General features: G+C 42.6%; 1 protein-coding gene across 2 annotated transcripts in view; it reads right to left on the bottom strand.

The window, feature by feature from the left end:
- The window catches only part of LOC125014160 (protein jagged-1b), a 46,158-nt gene extending 23,258 nt beyond the window's left edge, over positions 1 to 22,900 (bottom strand). For both annotated transcript variants that reach the window (XM_047595224.1, XM_047595225.1), the window contains exons 1-2: positions 21,229 to 22,900; positions 16,273 to 16,605 (exon numbers count right to left, since the gene is read on the bottom strand). In XM_047595224.1, the coding sequence (XP_047451180.1) occupies positions 16,273 to 16,605; positions 21,229 to 21,387 (492 nt within the window). In that variant the 5' untranslated portion in view covers positions 21,388 to 22,900. The remainder of the gene's footprint in view (positions 1 to 16,272; positions 16,606 to 21,228) is intronic.
- Positions 22,901 to 23,441: the final 541 nt, after the last annotated feature.

Genomic DNA, 23,441 nt, shown 5'->3' with positions numbered 1-23,441 from the left:
CACTGCGTCGGAAAAGATTCACACGTTCGCCAGTAATGACCGTTTCCTGACAATCTTTCCCAAGCACGCACACTCTCAAAGCAACTCATCTCGCAATCAGGAACAGCGGGGCTTAAAAATAACACGCACGGAGAGAGGAAAATCCAACAAAAAAGACGAGGCTGATAAGATCACAATCAGAGAAGGAGAGATATTTTTAACATGCTCTAACACAAACAACATTATAGTTATTTGTGCCGTTTGTGGCGATAATGAGCAGAGTGGTGACAGCGGGGAAATGACATAATGGGAAAGGTGTGTGTAGTGCATGTGCTTGTGTCATTATTGTGTGTGTGTGCAGAGAAAAAATCTCTCTTCTCAAAACAGAGATAAGAAAAATAAGAAGACTGACAAGTATTATTTAGTTTTCTGCCTGAAAGAGACTTCAGAGTTGACTGCTCAAATTAGCTTTCTGGAAACACGACTGAGACACTTGTTTCTGTGAGGAGAGCTCCCCGAGTGCTAATGTTGTAATTTGATATGCATATGTTTCATGTGTATGATATTTACCACGCTAATTAGGGCCGGAACAAAAAAAAAAAGTGCAGCTGAGTCTGATGGGAACGTCATTAGTCTTGCAGATTTTAGTCCATTAATGTCTGTGATTTCTACGTCCATTAGTGACTGAAATACTTCAGTCTGGACTAAAGTGCTGCATCAACAGAGCCACCCAGCCAGCATGGGAACATGAAAAGGAGTCACTGAAACACCATCAGCGAGAACACACACTGCTTGTTTCCTTTTATGTTTTGTGGTCCGAATGAAAAGTGAAGATTAAACTTCGTCAAGGTTTTCACGCGCACAAAAGGAAAAAATAAATAATGAATGAATAAAAAATGGGTTGTTGTTTTTTCCACTTGTTTCGGTTTTAACTCTAGATAAATCTTGTACCTTGACAGCCTCGCTACGGTAGATCCCCTTGTTTCTTAATCCTTCCCAAATAAATCTGAATCAGACATTTCGATTTGTCATAGCGGGAGAGGCTCTGCAGGGATTAATTAAAGCAATGGTGTCTCTTCTCCAGCAATTAACGGCCTTTATTGTAGACATTTACAACCAGTTACTGGTCACACCTGCATCCGACGAGTCAAAATGTCACGTTTTATCCCGTTCCTGCTGCCTGAATCTGTTCCCCTCCATTTGGAAACTTTCAGTCATAATCTGTTTAGCCTAGACTTTACAGACTGATTCATTCAGGCTTTCTGATTAGATTTACTTGTACGCATCCCTAAAAATAGGATTTAGGGTTGAAATGTGTTTTTTTTAGTTGCATTTTGTAAATAAAGAACTATTTCTTATGTACTCACTGTTGAAACATTGTCTAAAAAGCAGATCATTTTGATCTAATACTTTGGAAGACATTTGATAATTTTTCAGATGTGAACAATATGAATTTGTAAGTAAAATATGTCCCGAGCAAAACGCTGCTGCCGGTCTCAGTGTTAGATATTTGATTTCCTCTGCGCTCACTATCACATCTTGGTTGTTGTGTCTTTGTGTCTCAACAACTTCCCTTCATCAGCTTTATAGATTCGGTCTGATATTTCTGTGACTCTGGGTCAGCGACTGGGACTCCTGCACAGAAACTCCGTCCCTGTTCGTCGCCGGTCATTACGTGTGCAGGTGTTCTGAGTCTGGCGTGAGAGGAGGGAACACAGGGTTTTTTTCCCCGAAAATTCACGAGACAACATCAAAACAAGAGAATTAGTCTAGATGATAAGTCGACCCTTCCCTCAGGCGGTGGTAGGGGTTTGGGGTCTGGACGTCTGGAGGTTGTGGATTACAGCAGACTACGCTGATGGAAACCACTCGGCGGACGTTTGCCATTATACTCCAACTTCTATTAAATGAAGGTTTAAGACAGTCACACTCGTCTGACGTCCCTTTCCACTGCTCCACCTCTCATTCATCCCTTAGAGTTGGTCAGCTGGACTCCCGAGGGAGGTGACGCACAAAGCCGAGGTGATATCCATTGGCCCTAGATTTTTTTCTTAACGTGCATGAGAAGAGCAACGGATTTCATCTTTATGATAAGAGTAAGTGCCAGAGTTTGGCCCAGACGTGTGAGGAAACGGGCTTTGTCACTGCAACTTCTTTGATGTCGGTTTGGAGCGTCTGGGCCTTTACTCTCCATCCATTCCTCCCCCCACCCCCACCCACACCCCCTCTTACTGGTGCCCCTTTGGTCCGTCCGTCCCTCTATCTCTCCCTCTCTCTCTCTCTCAGACATGGGCAGGGTAGGATATCCCGACAAAGCCAGGCTGTACAAACACAGCTCTACGACAGGAAGGACTCCCAGCCCTGAGAGAGGAATTTCCCCTCAGAGCTCAAACACACACTAATGCATACACACACACGCAAGCAAGCGTGCCAGCGTACGTTCACGCAATTCAGACACACAGCCATTCAATGTTGTTACCCTACTAGGGAAACGTTATTTTTCCGCATGCAGCCCTTTCATTCGGAGCCTGAAATAACTTGAGATCGCTGCAGACAGCGTGTTTCGTTTATCAGTTTAGACAACAAATGGGATTGTGTGTCATTTTAGTTCACTCACAAATAAATAGCTCCATTATGACTTCCTTTTTGTGGGTCTTTAGTTTGGTTTGGTTTAGTTTGCGCAGTGTGTGGTGCTTAAGAAAAATGTTCGAGTAAATATTAGACTGTCACTCATTCATCCATGCGTTGAAACTCAGATCAAAACTGAAGTAGAATAGTCTGATTACTGAATAAATGAAATGGGACAGGACATATTTATCTTCAGATCCATTGAAGAAATAAGAAAATGTAAAAAACTCTGACTAATACTAATACTCTAACTAAAAGTACAAATGAAGACATTTTTCCACTTATCCAAATGACGTGTTCAGTTCTTCATTTTTTTTTTTATAAGGGAAATCTGTGGGTGGTGCCCACCTGAAGCTCACATGACAATAGGTCTGAATCGACACAATAGAGGAAGTTGATCACATTAACGTGGGCGTATTGTCTTTTCACAAATTAATGGGTCTCTAACGATAAGAAGGTTGTGGTGTTAACGCCTTTTAGAAAACTCCAACAAGTCCACTTTCCTTTATTTTAGCTTTGTTCAAGATTTACTGCTGTTTTTTCTTTGGCAGATGTGAGTGGTTCAACGACGATTTATCTGAATAGAGAAGCTACTGGTTATTACTCATATGACATTAGTCAACGTTAACTTTTATTTGTCTATTCTTTTACAGATTTCCTGTGAATTGGTGTGTTAATTTCAACTGAAACTAATTTCTTGTTCAATTAAATGTATGCCTGCAGACAAATTTTACCTTCCTTTTAAATTCAGTGTGACCTGCTGCGCTTGTGATTAACTGGACTTAATTAATTTGAAGTGTGGCGATTAAAAGCTGTTATAATTAATACAAAATCTCACAGGCCTCAGAGGGAGTCATGTCTGGAAATAATGATACAAAAAAAAACCCTCTCAAATAAAACCAAACCAAATTGTTATAGTTATACAATGTGATTACAATAGACTGCAATTACAAGTATAAGCATCTGGATTACTCCTTTAATCTCTTATCATTTATCACCTGGGTTTATGGATTAATTGGTGGTACTTTCTTTCACCTCTATGTTTTGATCTTTTTTGTTTTTAATCATGTAATCATTATTTTCATCACCAGCATTTCCACTTCTTCACCTCATTTCCAATTGTCCTAATTCATGTATGATTATGAGATGGGAGTGCACTGTGTGATTACTTTCAGGGAGGAAAATGTTGCTTTAAATTAGGTTTTAATTTATCCTGTGGACTAATGAAAGGCAAAAGAGAGATTTTTTTTATATATATATTATTCTTGGGCACTGTATTTGTCTTCTTTAATCTGTCTCTTTAATCATTTAATCATGGTATTGTGTCCTCTGCAGACGTTTGTATTTGTTTATTTAACAGAGACAAGTATAAAGGAGAACACTGACAATCAAGCACTACGTGTTTGCAGCTGAAGCTGATTTTCCTTGATGGCGATCACTGTCACAGCAGTTCGCTCATATGTAAGTAGTGACTGGTTGATGACTTTATTCAGGCACTAGAAGGCCTTGCAACTTCTTATTCTTTCCTTCTTGTGTATTTTGGGTTCCTGGGTTAATTAACACTAAAGTCTACTAGTAATGAACATATACACTGATCAGAAACAACATTAAAACCACTGACAAGAGAAGGAAATAATATTGACCATCTTGTGAAAGTTTGGACCTGGCATTCATTCATGTGGATGTTACTTAGACGTGCACCACCCACCTAGACCAGACTAGGCACCCCCACCTAATAGTAATGACACTCCTTAATGGCAACAGGCACACACACGAGAAAAAGAAAGGTTTAGGAAAAAACGTGAAAACAAGCACAAGGTTTTGACTTGACCTCCAAATTCACTAGATCCTAAACTGATCAAGTATCTGTTGGATGCACTGGAACAAGCCTGATTCATGCAGAGGCCCCTCCCCTCAACCCAGTGGATACAAAGGCCCCCCACTGACAGCACTCTTACCAGACACCACAGGACACCATGTCCTTTCTCTGATGAGTCAGAACTGATTTGGAGGCACGAGGGAGATCTACACAATATTAGGAAGGTGGTCATAATGTTATGGCTGCTCAGTATTATAATGGGATTAAATGGTGGAGACGCTTAACTGTAAGGTCAGGTTACTCAGTTTTGTCTGAGTAAAATGAACTACTTTATCTTTTAAATGATAAACCCCCAGGGGTTTCTTGGCCCCGACGTTTGATAGACTGATTAAAAAAGCAGCGTTAGTGGTTTGAAAGCAAGTGAGAAAATATGCAGCATGTATAAATAATAGAGCTGTACGAAATGTCTGTTTTGCCTCAAGGTTTAAAGATGAATCCCATCGGCTCTCCCTAACATTTATTGTTATGGTCAAACTCTAGTCCCAAACATTTCTAAGGTATTTATACTCGTGAACTCCCTCTAGTTCACTGACGTTGATCCTCACTTTAAAAGTGAAGCTTTTTAATTTAGAAGCCAGAGACATTTTTTTAATGTTCACCATCAAACCTTGGGCCAGCTCCACAGCTTGTCAAACAATAGAAATCTTATTATAATCAAATGTCACAACCTCAACCCGTAAAATCCTGCCAGGAGGACTTCATCATAAAGTCCCCTTCAGACTTTACGCTTCACACACGACCCACGCACATCCGAGCGGGAGACAAAATGCTAATCAAATATCTTCCGTGTAAATGATGAAGTGAACAAAATTGCCAGCGCAACTTTCAATATTCATAATCTGCATCCGAACGCTTGTTGTTCTGCCACACCAGAAAGCTTGAGTAATTAGAGAGTCACACACACACACACAAACATGCAAACGGTTGCCATGACAGCAGCCGTGCTTCAGCCGGATTGGATGGCTGACACCTCACCTGCACTATAAATTAGAGGTGGAGGTAACCACAGTAACAATGCCATTACTATTCCAGCAGCAGGCTCCGTTTTTTTACATAATTGTGAGACAAGTCCATATAGTACATGTGGAAGTCTATGGGTTCTCTCTGCAAAAGGTCAAATCCTGAAAAGATCCAGCATTTCAGACGAAGATAAAATTCCCTCTGACGACTCAAGCGCCCCAAAGACTATGATCATTGTGTCATTAACAGATTCTAGGCTCACAACAAAGAAAAGACGCCAGCCTGTTTGAATCAAGGAGTGGTGAATGCCCAGGAGAGTGGGAGACATGACGTTACAGTGGCTAATCCGCGAATTTCTAAAGTCTCTGCGGATATTATCCAATACCGACCATCTCCCTGCCCTCAGGTGGAAAACACACACACACACACACACTCACAGAGAGCACAAGATGAGGAATTAGACCCCCGGTGTGCAGCCCTGCACCCCACCCTGCTCTCATGACCCCGTCTCTATAATTACACGTCTCTGTTCTGACATTCTCAGCGTCTCCTCTGTTTTTCTACCATTGTGGATATAATTAGCGCCAGACTTTATCTTCCTCTCTTTGCCCTCACTCACTTTCCATCTGTCCACCTGCGCTGCCGCCATCATCTCCACCTCGGCACCCCTCTGCCTTCACTCCCCACTCTCTGCTCACCTTCACTGGAGGATGAAGCGCTCATTCCCTAAAGATTCTCCATTATCACCAGCACAGAATATGTTGGACTTACTTATAGTATCAAAAGTATCATTTGTCTCCAATTGTATCTGAGCGATTTTTGTCTTTTTTTTTTTTATTTGCCTAATAGGAGACATGTGGGTCATTTCCACTTTCCTTTTTCTAAAACCAGACACCATGAGTGTTTCCATAAAAACTTCTCTTTGTCTCTTTTCTTTTTAGTTTGATTACAACTTTTAACTGCGGTTACTACTTAGTTTTTCTTTTTTCATTTCCCTTTGTAAGCCGACAGGAGGTCCATGACATAAACCAGTTCTCTTTCTATATTTAACATCAGTAGAATATTTTTTTTTTTCTGTTGCAGCGGGCCATGACAAAGGCAGGATTAATTCATTCATTTAGAGTTATTAATCCAGTGTTTCAAAGGCAGGTTTCCTGCATGATTGAGGCGTTAGGTCAGAAAATGGCTCTCAGCGTCATAGTAGTGTCGTAGTGGAGGGGGGCAGACAAACAATGTATTCTGTTGTTCGTTCGTGGGACTTGTAGTCTGAGAGGCTACAACATGAAATTCCTCTTTGGTGGAAGCTCATCTTCAATGGGAAAAGGAGACACATTGTTTTTCCATATGGTTTCTGTTTACCATCTGAACGCCTTCATCTTCCTTTATGTTCCAGTAACTGTGGTCTGTAACGCATTAACTTCAGTCTATACATTAAACTTTCAGAAATAAAGAGTAAATGTCCCCTATTAATTGTATTTATTGTAATTTTGTTTATCCTGAGTTTTTACTTAAGTTCCTTGGAGCTTCATACTTCTTCCTCTTCTTCTTCAGCACAATTTAAATTTAAATTGTCTGACTTACTACAAACTTGCAGCATAAATGAATCCCTACATATGTGTTTTTATTTTTTAAACAGAAAGTCTTTTAAATCATTTAAAATGAAACCCCGGTCTGTTCCTACAGCTGTCAGATACTGGAGTGACAATTGCAGTGTTTTCCGTCTGAAACAAGTTACATAGGTAAATGTATTTTACTTTTTATGACTGTCTGACCCTCTCGGTGTCGCTACCCCTTTGTGTCTGTGTGACGGTGGGATTCCTGCAGGGTTAATTGAGTTAAACTAAACAATGCGGCTCCTTCAAACGCTGTGGAACAACAGAGTGCTCTTGACAGGACGTTCCGTCACGCTGCTTGCCGTCCTACCTCATCATCATCATCATCATCATCATGTGCTACCCTCACCAGCTCCGCCCTCACCTCCTGCTGCGTATTATTTCCTCCATAGTGTGAGTAAGCCGTCATGACACACACACATCTCCAACCAAAACACCTGTGCCCAACTCTGAGATCAGCCCCCTCCCCCAATCCTCACTTCCTTTCTCTTCCCTCCGCGGTGCTTACGTCAACTTTACCCTTTCGTCTATTAATCTGAACTCTTTCTGTCGCCCTCCGCTTCGCCTTCACAGCCCACCGACACCACCCCTCCCCCTCCTCCTCCTCCTCCTCTCTTACTTCCGCAGGAAATTACCTTGTCTAGCCACTGGACGCTTCACATCCACGGCTGCGCTTTCAGAGAGTGGCGCTATGAGTGGGAAAACAGGACCAGACTGGGAGTGGTGCGTGTTATCAGTGTGCGTGGGTTCAGATTTCTAGTCCTCATAAACAAACCACCCAATATTTTCACAAGAGAATGAGAAAAGTGATGCAAAGGAGGAGCTTCATCCTTATTTAGTGCTGGTTTAGACCGACGCTGACTGTGGCCTCTGGGGTTTGGTGTTGGGTAGAATAGTGTTAGTCAGTGTAGGAAGAGGTACACAAATCTGTATCAGCATTTCTGTGCAGTCAAATGTTTTCAAAAAAGAAAAGAAATTTCACTTTACAGTCATAAGACCATCACACAAATTATATATGTTGTGCGTCCTACCACACGTCTACTTGATGTCTCTGATTAGACCTCTGTTGAGGACACTCTCCTGTTATTTTGGTTGCACCTGGTAAAGCGTCACACATCTTTACTGTTTACATCTTCCTACCACAGATATTAATGACAGTAAACTGATTTTCTTTTATTATTATTATTATTATTTTGGCGGTGTATGTTAAAAAGTGACTCACTAAATTTTATAATGAGATGCACTGGGTTTATCTGCATGCAAATAAGTATCCAAGTAAAGTGACTTATCACAATTTTTAACATAATGGACATAAAAACGTCACAATAAATGCTAACATCATGCGCCACTGATCTGTATATGCTGGCTCTTTAAGCACAGACGCTCAGACTGTGTTGAATTTAGCGTCATCCAGCCTATAGGAGGACGTGAAACGCCGTTTCTACAGCCAGGTGTAAAGTTGATTGTTTCAACATAAATGTCCCTTTCTAAGCTATTATGAATGTTATATTCAGTTTCTGCAAGATCATGAGCCTAAATCCAATGCACAGACTCTTTGACTCATTCAGGGCTGAAAAACATATTGCAATTTACTTTCTTTGTTTGTTTTTCTGCGGCGCCACTTGACCAAAAAGCTCCTCTGTGCAGTTTGTCTGCAGGATTAAAGATTTTGTATACGATGTACCGTACACATGCAACACTATCCCTGTTTCTTTCTCTCTGGTGGACTTCTGGATACGATGTTTACGTGTGCAGACATAAAAACAGGTTTCATTAAAATGTTTTAGACTGTAAGAGCTAAATCAAACTTTATCTCCAGATTAGTCTAATGCAGGTTCCTAAGCTTAAAAGTGCCTAAGGCTAAGTACTAAAATCATAGGTTATCAGGTAAACACTCAGTCCCAACAGGCTATTTCGTAAGTATGTAAACACACTCACTGATGCGTGTTAAGTATACAACAAGTAGTATACAACGAGATTCAAATGTTTCACAATGTGATGCCTAAAATTGTTTGTGGCTGCTCCTGTTGAGCTTCGGGCAACAGAGGAAACCACAGAGAAAAGAGGAGGATTTATGATCGGTGTATTGTAACTTTGTCTGCTCCATGTAATCCACGGGGACACGATGTGGCTGAACATCAGCAGCGACACACAAAAGATTTGCAACAAGAGATTCCAGTGGGGGAACGAGAGTGTGAAAGGTAAATGATGCTGAAAGGAACAAATCGATGGCACTGAAAGGAAACATTTTTTTGTAATTACGGCTGTGTATCTGTTTGAAAGATGAGACCTGCTTTCACCGACAAACAATGACACACCCAGACATGGGCGCACTGTAATTTCACAGTGATCATGTAAATCAAGGTTCATTTGCCTCTTTTCTCCTCTAATAAAGAGACTCCCACTCTCAATCCAATTTGCACACAAATGAAATCATTAAAACACGTCACCCTTGAGACGTTTACCCCCGAGTTATTAACTTATCTCTAAAAAACACAAGCTCTGGATCCTGATGAAATTAACCGCTTCGTGCTTTGTGTGTGTGACGCTTGATGCACTCATGATCTGTGTGTTTGGGTGTGTCGATATAGGGAAAACTGAAAAGGACAAATGTGTATGTGTGTGTGTGTGTGCGCGAATGCCTGCAGGTTTGTACATACAGACAATGCACACAGCAGTATCAGCATACATGCAGGTATGCAAGGCTGCGTAGGAGAGTCAATTAGGGGACAAAAGAGAGGAGAGCACAAACGACAGGCGGAGAAAGAGTGAAAAAGAGACTGGGGAGAGAAAGAAAGCTCCAACTATGTTCCTCTCGTTTCGTTTCCCTCCGCTGACTTCCCTCCGCTCGGCTCCCACACAACAGGAATGCAGAGCGCTGTGTGTGATCATAGTGACCGTTCCTTCTCCTCAGTTTCAGTCGAGAAAAGTAACAAAGTGAATTCAATTACTGTAGGCTACCAACCAGCGGTTATCTGGAATTGGTTCTTTACTTCTTATACCTCTGCTGCATTTAATTTTAGAACTTCATCTTGACTTGACTGCTAGCATCCAGCTAACTTACCTTGATTAGCATAAAGACGGTAAGCCTGGACAACACCCAACGACAACGTAATCCCCCTCCAGCACCAACAAAGCTCATTAATTAACACACTACACCTTTGTTTGAATAAAGTGTAAAAACAACATATAATGTACATGCCAGACTATTTCTTGGCTGTTGCCCGGCAACCAGCAGAGGTGCCAAGACGGCGACACATCCGCCGTTCGACTCCTAGTCTGGAGATCTTTGTTCAACAAGTGCTGCAGCCTAAACATCTATGGGGGTGGTTTGTACCTTGGATGTAAAAAGTACAAAATCACCTTAAGATAATTGAGAAATAAACAACGACAAAAATATTATAATAGTGTTGTAACAATGCTGTAATTTTGGTAGTTTTGGTAAAGGTTTGTTTAGGTTTGCGCACACCTAAACACAATTGACACAATTGCTTTTCATGATTACACAGCGTTTACTGAGGATTATCAATCTGAAGTAGGAAGCAAACAGTGGCCTCCAGTGTTAAACTCCAGCTGACCCATCCCTCCACCCCAACCTCCTCCCTAAGGCGACTTTTTTCCTACGTATGTAGGTCACCTGACTTCTTCCAGACGTGAACAGACATGAAATCGATGTCAGTCTTTCCATCTATCTCTCCGACAGAACGCAAATAAGCGAATTTGACAAATCATTGAAACGTTACATGTTCACTTTGCGGATTCTCTACAACAAACTACTAAACTACCACTACCAACGAAGACAATGAAGCCATTAAAGTGTTGAAGTCACTTCTGTAATTAGCCTGGGGTTCTGTTTCTAAATCAAATGCACTTGCACTTTAATTCGTAGCTCTCTTGCTTCACTTCAATACTGATAAAGACGGGAGAGCCCGACAAAGAGCCGTGGGAAGACTCAGCAGTTCACAGCAGCTACCATGTGTCCATGTGAGCATATTTGCATGTCGGCTGCACTTTGCATGTTGCTTTGAGAAGAAGCTGCTTTGTGTGACTTGCACGCTCGCCTCAATAGCTTCAGCTATTATGTGCTAAGGTTATCGGATAACTGCCACCCCAACACAGGGGAAGATGAAGGAACGTTGGCTATGGTGCTCAGCGCAGTTAAAACAGAATTACATTTGAGAATCTCAACTATGATGTGTCTCTTTAGAAACAACGTCACGATTACTCTGGAAACTTTTCAGAACTCGCTGCGAACAAATATCACAAAGACTACAGTGTATTTCTTTGGGAAAAAGAAGCTCCAGTGGATTATCTTTAAACAGAGGAGGGAAAAAGATTACTGTTAAACACTATTTATGTGATATGTGTAAACAGCAACAAGAAAGAAGGGGAGGATTTGCAACAAGAATTTATGTCTAGTGGTGGAAAGTCAGGCGTGGGACTGACAGATCCTTATAAGTTGTACTCACTTGACTATTGCAATAGATACTACTATATATATATATATATATATAAGTATCTATTGTATAGTAGATTACTTGTACTCAGCGTTTAGAGTGAAATAAACCTTTTAGTGCATTTCCTCAGAGGTATTATCCCCTATTGGCTTTCTATGCTTTGTATTTTTGTATTTTGTATTTTTTAGGTGCAATAGAATATTTTTACACTGTGATTAAATTACTCAAAAGGGACCCGTTGAGGTAGTGAGGATGCCTCCAGGGTACCTCCCAACTAGGAGAAGATCCTGCGATAAACCTGGACGGATTAAATATCTCAATTGTCCTGGGAACCATTGTCCAACTTCTTCTATCCAACGTTGAAGGGAGGTGCCACTTGAAAACCTCAGTGATGTGCCGCATACTGCCTACTGCTGTTGGCTAGGCTAGTTAGCAGCCAGGCTGCTAGCCTGCTGGTCGTTTTTTCAGTTGGACTGGGTTTCCAAATGTGTCTTGCCCTGAATCTTGGCACAAGGCAGACGTGTTGGTTGACATGTAGTCACATTTCCCATCACTTCTTTCCTACTGCTGTTGGCTAGGCTAGTTAGCTGGTGTCTTCTTGTTGGTTGCTAGTTGGTAGCTGACTGCTAGCCTGCTGGTCGGTTTTTCACTTGGACTGAGCTTCTGAATGTGTTTTGCCTCGGATCATGGCACAAGGAATTTTAATATTTCATCCTGTGTAATAATGAATGTATGATTGGATGGATGCCAGTAGTACTTTACTAAAGTAAAAGATCATTTTAGAGGCATAGTAACTGTGTATGCATCTAAATTTATACGTCAGATTTATTAAGCTCTGAATATTTAATACTATGTATTAGCCACAACACATCTTTCTTACAACCCTCTTGGAAACGTGACTTAATAGTTTACAAGTTCTGCTCTTCATGCTACATGAACCGTCATTTATTATCTGTTTGTGATAAATACACAAATACATGAGACTCACATCTATGCAAACACACAAGCTACATTTACCACGAATGACAAGACAAGAGGCAGGGCATGAGGAAAGGAAGTGCACTGAACACACATCTGTGAACACACTCTTCGGTGAATGTGAGTCTTTCCCAGGAACATCCAGCTATGGCCTCTGGCAGTGAACCTGACCATGAATGAGTTTTGACATGGATTACAAACGATGGGGACTTCACTCCACTTGCTTCATGTTAGCGGTATTTCTATGGCACCTCTCATGTTGTCATTTGTCTTTTAACAAAAGAGCAGGTCTTAAGCAGACCTTGATGAACTAGTTCTGAGTAACAAAAGGTCAGGAAACATCAGATTCACTTCCCACATTGTGTGTTGAGTGGCGGTTTTACACTGAACCTATACGACACAAAGGAGGAAGCAGAGAACCTCCGACTCTGTGTAGCTGCCAACGTGTTTCCTCGTCTACATTCATTCACTGATTTGTCTCCACCACTCCCAGAAAATCATCAGGAACAAACTCTTGGCAGCTTTCTTTGTTTCTCTTCTTCATGCAAACAGATTCAACAGTGAAACCACCAACAGAGAGGGGGCTTTAAGGAATGACCTTGCGGTTATGAAGCCTTTGAACTTTTCCAGTCTCCGTGGATGCGCCGCAGCTAAAGCATCCCAGACCGCTGAGTGTCTGTGGTTCTAACGCTGGGGTCAATAAGAAGCCATGTCCCTCAAGACTGCTAGTGACCCAGAGACAAAGCTGAAATCTGGATTTTGACATCCAAAAGCAGACAAGGAAAACAGCAGAGACGATGCGATTACATCTACTGTCTTTTTTGTTTTTGGTAAGGTAATTTACAGGATTAATTCTCCACACTTTTTCTAAGGTAACTTCAGAAACAAAAAGAAGAGACTCACATCACTCGCATCAATGTCAGATGAATGAGTCTTTAGCACTGTGAAGTGGGCAAGCACCAAACTGAAGTACAACTTTGAGGCAACAACCAATGATACAGTTGATTGACAGAGTTTCCCCAAAGTTAACTGCTAGTAAACATCATCCATAACTTTGGTTCCTTCCTCCAAATGCTAATAACAGGCTTGGAGCATCCAGCAAACCCATGTAAAGTGACAACGTCTCCAATAGCTACCTACGTCCACAGACTAGCCTGGAACGTCCACTAGTGACGAACCGTGAGAGATGGACGACAATCGAAATATTTAACTCAGTCACTACTTAACGAGTTCTAACCAGTTTAATCTCAAAACAACATAAAATGTAAAAACTATCATTGCTACATTGATATCTTGTGCACACACTTCTCCGAGAATTCTTGGGAGATAACTGTAGGTTAACAACTAAACAAATAGTTTTTTTAAAAATAAAGGATTTTCATGCCTTCATGTTACACGCAAATTTTACAGCTGCCAACAACTGCCTGAAAAACTAAGTAATTTAGAGGCTTAATTAGAACAATCCCCATGCAGACTTACAGCAGCCTAGAAGGGATAAACACCCACATGTACAACAAATGTAACACAACCAATTACAACAAGAGAATCCACACACACACACACACGTATGACAGCTCACACACACCTGAAGAGATTAGTGAAAGAAAAACTGAACAACTGAGGGAAGGAGGGAGGGCAGGGGACAGAAAGAGCTCACCTTTCCTCATTATGACTACGCTCACCTGTTCATCCCCTCACCTGGGGCATGGGGATCACTCTCCCTCCCTCACCTTTTTTCCTCCTCCTCCTCCTGCCCACCAGCCTCCACCTCCCATAGATGGTCAGATAAAGCAAGTCTTTCAGAGGAAAAAAAAAAAAAAAAGGGTTGCCACAGTGTGTCCCAGCTCTCCCTCTCTCTCCCCCACAGCTGAGCCCGCCCCGCGGCCCGGCCCTGAAACTGATCTGGGTAGGCTTTCTGATGGAGAACTTTCTCACACTCTCACCTGCCAATCATACACCTCCACAGCGTACAGTAAAGAGAGATTTAAAAAAAAAAAAAAATGGCACGAGGAAAGTGTGATACACACGCAGCATGCATACAGCACACATACGGAAACACACACACTGGAAACTGTACGCAGATAAGGGAAGATAATTGGCTGTGGGACAGAGCGACTCACAGGTAAATGGACTGATACTTATCAAGGAGAAAGAAAGCTAAATCAATTCTGCGCAACATTTTTCTGTGTGTGTCGCCTTGTTTTGCTCATGTTGTGGGGACATAAAGCTCAGTTACACCGTGGGGACTCGTCGTCGCTCTTTTTTTCAGACAAAAGCCCCCACAACATAAATCATTCAGTTTTAGTACTGAGTCTTGGTTAGGCAAGTGGTGGTTATGGTTAGGATAGGTCTCCAGGAAATTAATGTAAGTCCACATTATTACAACCGAATATGATTATGGATTAGAATCACTGGGTTCTAACCTTTAGTAGGCATTTGTGTAATGTTTTCATTATGAGCAATAAATCGACTACGCTGGGAGCAAAAGGAAAGGAGAAATACTGCAGGACAATTTCTTTGATTGAAAGGACAAACAACCCCTCTAAAATCCAGAGGAAAATTGTGGCTGATGTGTCCCTGCCAAGTCATTTTGGAGGGATTCTCTCCAGCTCTAGTTTCGCTGATAAACAAGCATTAATCGCTGGAACAAAGTCCAGGAAAGAAATTACTAATGAGTGTAGAGATGGACTAATGGATTTTTGGAAAAAGGACGTGATTTGAAGAGATAAGCACTTCACCAAATTAGCGCATCTGAGTTTCCCAGCATGAATAAAGCACTTCTCACATTACTGCCATTTTAAAATTTCAAATGGCACAAAGAAACACTATGAATGAAAGAACAGATTTACAAAAGAGTCCTGCATCTTATTTTCATCAACAACCAATCAATGTCCCACCCGATGCTTGTTGAAGTCTGAACAATGGAAGAAAATCAAAGAGAGAGGGAGGAAATGAAAATCACAGTAATGTTTGTTTCAAATTTTCATAGATAGATAGATAGATAGATAGATAGATAGATAGATAGATAGATAGACTCCTGTATTATTGGTAATAAACTAACATAAGTGAAAGGCGGAGGGCTGGAAGAGGAAAGAAAAGAGTGGATTCAATAATCAATATCTTTGTTGGTCACACCAACCTGTTATAAATTGTTCTGCTCTTTAATGAGAACAAGATGGAGCGGCCAGTAATGTCATGTGTCAGATTCAGATTGTTTGATACGCCGCGAAGAAAGCTCCCAAAAGACCAACAGTTGTAACATATTAAAAGAAACTTTTGGATAGATCAAGGTAGGTAATGTGAGAACTGAATGACGCGGTAAAGCAAAAACATCTTCCTCCATTCTGGTGATTTCATCTAAACCAGCGGTTCCCAGCCTTTATGGGATATTTGACTCAGTGCGGACATGAGCAATGTGCAGTTTGTCCTAAGAGTGGATTTTCCTTCTCAATTGCTTTAACTGTTTTGAAAATAGACAGTACATAGGTGTTTTGAGCTATGCATTGATGCTACCATGCTACCATGCTGTTAATCATCCCAGTTTAGCGGCTTAGCATTCTCTACTCTTTGTTTTACCATGAAGATATTTTTATACAGACTGTCAGAATACTAGTAAAAAATAGATATTTTGGTTATTGTCACGTATTTGCATGTGAGTGTGAACTAAGTGTCATCGTTATTCCACTCTAGCCTCAATTTGAGTCTATGGTTTTGCACTTGAAGCTTTGCCTGTTCCCGTGGTAACCATAATGGTACCCAGCGCTGCCCCTGTACTTACTGGCCAGGCGTATTTGAAGGGAATGACAATGTGACCATTAGTCCCATCCTCTCCTCCTCCTCCTCCTCCTCTCTCTCCTCCATCGTGTCCTCGATGGGAGTTTCCACCCAGGATCCCCGTGGTGCCCGACCCAAAAGTGCAGGCTCCCGTTGCGACGACGCGGGCCTGGTACTCCTTGAGGCAGGCGTGGAAGTAAGTGTCACATTGGTCCCTGGCCGAGCAGCGTTGTCCACCGCTGGCCTGGAGGTCGCAGCAGTCTCCGGTCTGCAGGAGTCCATGTGGGTTCTGGAAATGATGAATCTGAAGCTCAAACATCCCGACAGCAAACACAGCCTGAGTCCAGAGAGGAAGAGTGGGAAGAATAGTGTTACATTATTACATTATCTGGCCCACAAGTTTGCTCTGCTCATATAAGGAAAGTCAAGACTTTATCCTTCTAACCTACACTTTCTTCCAGTAATGTAAAACCATTTATTGTAATAATTTGACCAAAACATGCTTGCTAACGATACATGAAAGAAGCCCCTTCATGAGCTATAGGAAGCTAATTTGAACATGTACTGGACCTTAAGTGTCTAAAATGATTCCAAACTATGCAGACAAAAATATGAAAACATAGAATCAGAATAACATAGATTTCATAGAAGGGAACAGCATGACAAATTTTTGCTCTGACTTTCTTTCCTGCTGTGATACAGGAAGTCACTGCAAGGCCCGAAAATACTCTGAGTGACTTTGGTTTCAGCTCAGACTAAGCAAATAATATGTACTTTAACATGTTAAACAGTGAGTATTTTTAGAAACAGTCTAGGTGTGTTCCCTTATTTCTACTCTTTGTGACAAGCTAAGCTAACTAGCTGCTAGCTAAACCTTTGTGTTTAGTTTACTGACGTGATGGTGCCATCTAATTTCTTGTCCAGCTCCCGCCAGAAGAAATTCCACACACTTCCTCCAATGATGTTTATTTAATGTGAGTGCTGTATTTGCTTTGAGGGTTGGTATTACTTACAGAGGAAAATTTTGCAGCCCAAGGAAAAAAAAAAATACATCTCTTTCCTCACATGGAGGCCATGTTTTCTGCACACCGTGCTACACATGAAGGTGGCCAGAATAGTGTAGTTGGTCACTCATGAACTGAACCAGCAGTGATTTAATGTGATTGTATTTGAATCGCAAAACAAAATTCTAGGAAATAAAATCCCATTTTTGAGCTCAACACCAGTTCCTCAAAATTTGTCCAAAACTCCCCTTTTACATCTTCAGAAAAAGTATAAAGAAATATGTAAAAATGTAAAAATAACAGCAAATCTTTATTATTCTCCAGGATTTGTTCTGTGGACCTTTAGTATGTTTAATAAATTAAGATATTTTAAATGATAAAAATTGGAAAATTGAAAAAAAAAAAAAAAAAAAAAAAACATGCACGAGTGTGTGAAATGAGTGAAGAAACTTTGAGAGCAGACTATCATGTTTCCTTCAAAACGGCGTCTCTGTGCTTCTGGGAGCCTGCGTGTCTCCTCCGTATCATCTGTTTATCAGTGTATTATAACACAACAGTCTTCAGACAGCAAACAAGAGCGAGAGACGAGGACGTAAATTTGATTCCCACAACTCTGTCTGACCCCTGGTAGAGGAAAAACAAACCTTTCCATTTAAATCACAATACACCAATACTCAATATAATCCTGTTTATCTCTCTACTTCCTTCTTCTTGCCTTGTCTCCTCCTCTTTTCTTTCTTTCTTTCTTTCTTTCTTTCTTTCTTTCTTTCTTTCTTTCAATGTGCCACCACCACTCCCTTCTTATTTCTCACTTTCTCCTCCCAGGGGACCATGACTCTGTGATAGCACTCTCTTTTTCTCCTCCTCCTCCTCCTCTTCCTCCCTTCTTTCTCTATCTGGGAACGCTCCTGTCATTTCTCTTTCTGCGGCCGTCGGCATTGTTGCCATCTTCCTTTTCATCTGCCTCCCATTCTTTTCTCCGCGCTCCCTCCCTGTTTAAGGATGTGTGGAGGTGACACACTGACACACACACACACACACTCGGGCCTTAACAAGACCCCCTGAGAGTCTGGGAGCACCAGGGTCACGCCACGTATGTATGTGTGCATGTGTGCATGTGTGCGTGTTTGGCTTTTTAAAATCTACAGTAAACACAAAAAATAAAGCCACTGTTATTTCAGTCTGAAACCCCAGCTGATGAATAAATCTGAATAATTCACAGTCGGTTTGGCCTCCTTGCTCAGACACGGATGGCTCGTTAAGTCCAAGAATCAGAATCATGTGTCCCCAGAGGTGTTGTGCACTCAATCACGGACAGAACAACATCTCATGTGTCCGCCGTCTTAGCCGAGCAGCCCAACACCGAGCCAAAATCTCCGTCGTCCCCATTGTTACTGGTCTGCGTGTCCCTCTCTTGCACCCTGTCCCTGGGCTGTAGGGGGGTTGAGGGGAGTGAGAGGGAGTGAGGTGGGAGGGGGCGAGGGGGGGTGGGTTTTGGTGGTGGGGTGAACTTGTCTACATCAAAAGGCTTGTGGAGATACAGTGGCGCTCATCACTCCTCATCCTCCTTTCTTCCTCTCCTCTACTCGCTGCCCAAGTCATTCCCTGCATACCAGCATTTCAGCGCTCAGTCTGACCAGAGACAGAGAGACAGAGACAGACAGAGAGGGAGAGAGACAGAGATCCACGCCAAGGCTCAGACCATCTCTGCAGGAGAGCGTTGGCAGTTAAAAGCCCTCAACATTCAGCTGGTCCCACAACAAATCCTCTCCATCTGAAGGCTGACATTGAAAGCCCAGTAACTGACCTCTGGTTAACTATCCAAGGCAGGTGAGACTGTTATAACTTGGTCCACCTGTCTGAGAACAGGAGGACAGTCTTCTAGGGGAAAGTTCAGGTTCCCAAAACAAAGCAGATAAGCCCTTTTTCTTTTTTCTTTTGAACAAAGCTTATAGCTCGGATATGTCAGCACATTTTTGTGGCACTCTCATTGCCAAGACTAAAACGCAATTATCTGATTATTTAATGAGCGGGTAAATGCGTGGTAATCTTTTTAATAACCTATTACACATATCATGGAAAAATGCCACGCATTGTGCTCATCTCAGATGTGAGGATTTCCCATGTTTCCTTGTTGCAAACTGAACATTGCTGCGTTTAAAGCGGTTGCACGGACAAAACAAACTATTTAAAGAAGTCCTATGTGACTCTTGGAATGACGTGGCAAATCTTTTTAACTATTTTCTGTTATAATTTAGTGCTTGTCAGATTAACTGGCAATTAAATGATTGCTTCTGCCGTATGGAGACAACACTCAGTCTGCATCTTGGACCCCACTGAAATGGATCTCTATCAAGCACTGGTTTAACGCTTTGATTGTTTTTATGAAGATTTCCTTTAAAGGAAAAACCCACTTCTTATTGATTATTTTCATAAACTATATTTTGTTCTATCTTCAAGTGGAAATGTTTGCTTTGAACAAAGTTTATAACACAAAATGTGAAACAGCTCCTGCTTGACATGTGAAGGAATTCCAGAGAATCATTTCAAAGATTGGGACTCGGTTAAAGGACAGAGAATCGCACGTGCAGAGTGAGCTTTGGGAGAAAATAAAGCTGGACGACAACTAGTGCCTGCTTGAGTGTCAAGAGCCTCATTTATGAGCCACGGCTTTAGATATCTCCTCTCTGCTGCATTATAAATGGGCACCGGCAGCTGCAGAGGTTCCTGTGTTTCACTCTGCAGTGCGGCCGGAGAACGGAGGGAGTGGAGTGTGTTGTTCCTCAGCTGTGAAGGGGTTGCAGAGGTGCGGAGAGAGACACGCAGGGCGGCCTTAATGTTCAGCGTTCACACGCCCCGGAGTTTACTCGGCTGTGGCCCCCGGGCTCCACACACACCCAAGGCACAGATGCTGGATGTGAGCTCAGTGTTCAGAAAAAACATGCACATATGCAGTTGCACACACGTGCACACACGCACACTCCGGTGCACCTCTGGGCCTGGTCTTGATACTGGTGAGTCCTGTCACACGTTGTAGTCATCTTAATGAGAGCAGCAGCTGCCTGACAGCTCACAGAGCGAAAATGAAAATGGAAAAAAAAAGAAACAAAAAAAAAACACTTCCCTATACCCAGAAATTCTATGCTGCAAAAAGCAAATCCTATAATGTGTTGTTATGTTGTTAAAATAGCTCTTGCTGTGACTACTGAGCGTTGTTGTTATAAAGCAGCAACAAAAGAAAGTCAGTCTTGAATACAAAGTGGGTAAGGAATTCACAGTCAGCCAGAGAGTGACTAAAAATCCCATTGTATTGACGCTGACAATGTACCTGCGGGCAAACATCAAATGGAAACAGATGCAGTGACTCCGTTATTATCAGTGACTGTAGACACTGAGCAGAGGAGGTGTGGTTGGGAATTTGGATCTTATTTAATCTCCATTATTCATCTAAGGTCTATTAAAGTATAACTCAAAAACAATTAAGAGTTTATTTTGCACTAAAATCCTTAAATAATTCAAATAAATCATTTAATAACATAGAATAGAGCACTCGTGTGTTGTTCAGATTGATTTGTGTTATCTGCCTCATCACTCTTTGTTTGACATAAGCATGTAGTAGATACGTTATCTGACTTCATGAGAAAGCGAAAATAAATGTGTGATTTGTGACAAACGTTTTTGCTGTGATGTTTGCAACCACTGCTAATGTGAAAGGGCTACAGTCGCTCTGTGTTCTATGGGATATCTAACAGACACCAGCGGGCTGAAACAACAGGTGGGCGCAGCGCCATGGAGGAGCAGACTGAGGGCGGCACAAAGGGGAAAGGGACAGTGTGCGTGGACTTCATTGTTGAGAATGTCTTGGGATTTGAAATGCGAAGTAACCCATGGTGGGAAGTGAGCGACAGGGGCTTTAAGTGCATGCCGCCCGAAATAGCACTTAATCGGTAGCTTACCTGCGGTTGTATCGTGAGCGCGACGAGAAAAATCACAGTCCGGTGCAGGTGGAGGTGTCCCCGGTGTCGCTGAGTCCCGACGTCCGGCTTCTGGCTGATCTCCCCACTCAAGCCTCTGGGATCGAGCCGAGTTATCCTGTGCGCTCTTGTGCTCTCCATCCCTGCGTCAAGGGATTGGGGACCGGGTTGTGCGGTGCGCTTTGGTGTTCGTGGTGACCACCCTCCCTCCGCCTTTCCTGCGTCCTCAGTCCGCCCAGCTCTCCTCTTGTACCGTCTTAAACCCTGGAGCTCCCGCAAAGCCACTTCATCACGTCCAGTTCAGAGGAACCATATCTATCTCTGTCTGCGTTTGGGTTTGTCTCCACCTAGACCTAGACGCGCTCACCTGATCAAGCCCCTTGCTGCTGTGGCCAGATTTCCACTGGGAGTGACACGAGCGCACAAACACACACTCAATTCACATGGACACGCTCCCTTCGCGCTGTATTCCTTCCACCGCCTGCGTTAAGAGGCTTTACAACTCCAATCTGCCGGTTCACTTGACGTGAACTCTCATCCCAATTAGCTGATACTCTCTCTCTTCAGCTCCTGTCTGCCTTCAGGCTTGATCCACTCTCGAAAATAAGGCAAAAACACGCATCACTCGTCATGAAAAGCGAGCAAAGTTGCGTCTCTTGGGCTGAATGATTTCACTTTGCGGACATTCTCCTCCGAGCGGCTTGCTGGTCATTTGTCAACCTGATACGAAGCCTAGCGGCGACAGTCAGTGTGGGAAACAATGAAGGAGAGAGGGAGAGAGAGAGCATGGAGGGTGTGTCCTGAGGCAGGGAATGTCCGACTGTGTTCCCAGCGCACCACTGCTCCCATCCTTTGCTATACACTATGAGCAACCTATAGCCATACACAAACTTTTTTTGTCACGTTTACGCATGGAATTATCCTGAATGCGTTTCGCATCTCAGTTTTCCGTTCTGGGGTTTCAGTTTCCTCTTTACCTTTTGTACCACCTCACTGGTTCCTCTCCTCCAGTTTCAGGCCTCTGCGGTCCTCAGACCACTTCAAAGCTCTGCCGTGCCAATTAACTGTTTTCACAGTTCTACCCTAGCTCGGGTGGCCCCTGAATGGGAACGTTTCTATAGGCTTTGAAGCGGAAGCCCTCCACAGTTAAAATACCCTTCTGTTGAAGATGATGAAATGGAACTTGTTCATGAAAAGCTAGCACAACTGCATGCCTGCAGGAGCTCTGAGGTGTTTTCTGTGAGTGAATCATTATAGCCAGGGCGCCCATGGCTCAAACGCCTCAGTGCGCCCATCATCCGTATGTGGGAAGATTTCTTATAAAATGCGATCATAATATCGACATTCGGGATCAAATTTGATCCGACAGCTGTCGCTCTGCATCCGCTGCTCGTTGTTTAACGGAGCCGCCGGCTGTAAATACTAACCGGGTGAGCGCATAAATATAAAAGAGGATTGTAGGGTGTGGAGGCATCTTTTGAATATTGGCAGCGCTTACATGGCATATTTTCCACATGTGACCTCGAGTGCTGTTCTCGTTGGAACCAAGACCTCCACACAATGATCCTTCTTTATCGGAGGAAATCTAATGAGATTCTGCCCCCTCCTCCTCCTCCTCTTCCTTCTTAAGGTCTATCATGGGCTTGTTGCTCAAGAGCTTCCCTGACAACCACTGGTGTTTCCGCGGCTTGGCGCTCTGCAGTGACCCCGGAGCGGAACAGAGGGCTCTTGAGGAGCGTTGATTTGCATAGAGGAGCAGTGACCTCCAAACACGAGCTGAATTCTAACCGAGGGTCCGGAAACGCGCAGCGGCACCACCGGCTCTGCTCGGAGGCGCCTGTGCGCGCTTCACCTGAGGGAAGAGTCACCAAAAACTATGCGGCCGCTACTCTCTGCTTCTTGTTACACACGCGAGTCTCGTGAGTTGTGCATTTGGCACCATCTAATGGTCACACGAGTTCTTCTGACCACAACTCTGAGGAGTTCCCTTCAGCATACGACTTCAAATCTAAAGTATTCAGCTAAATTATGAAACATTTCAGAGATGTGAAGGTAGTGGTTTCTTCATTGTGGATCTCGTTAATAAATGATTGATCTGACTGACAAATAATGCACAGGATTTTATATTTCTCCAAGCGAGAAAAAAAAAGAAAAACACAAATGTAGATGAACAAAAACGAAAGGAAACTCACAAA

This window comes from Mugil cephalus, chromosome 9 (assembly GCF_022458985.1).
Source record: "Mugil cephalus isolate CIBA_MC_2020 chromosome 9, CIBA_Mcephalus_1.1, whole genome shotgun sequence".
NCBI classification, from domain to species: domain Eukaryota; kingdom Metazoa; phylum Chordata; class Actinopteri; order Mugiliformes; family Mugilidae; genus Mugil; species Mugil cephalus.
The sequence above is the reverse complement of the archived record's forward strand: the minus strand, read 5'-3'. Positions and strand labels throughout refer to the sequence as shown.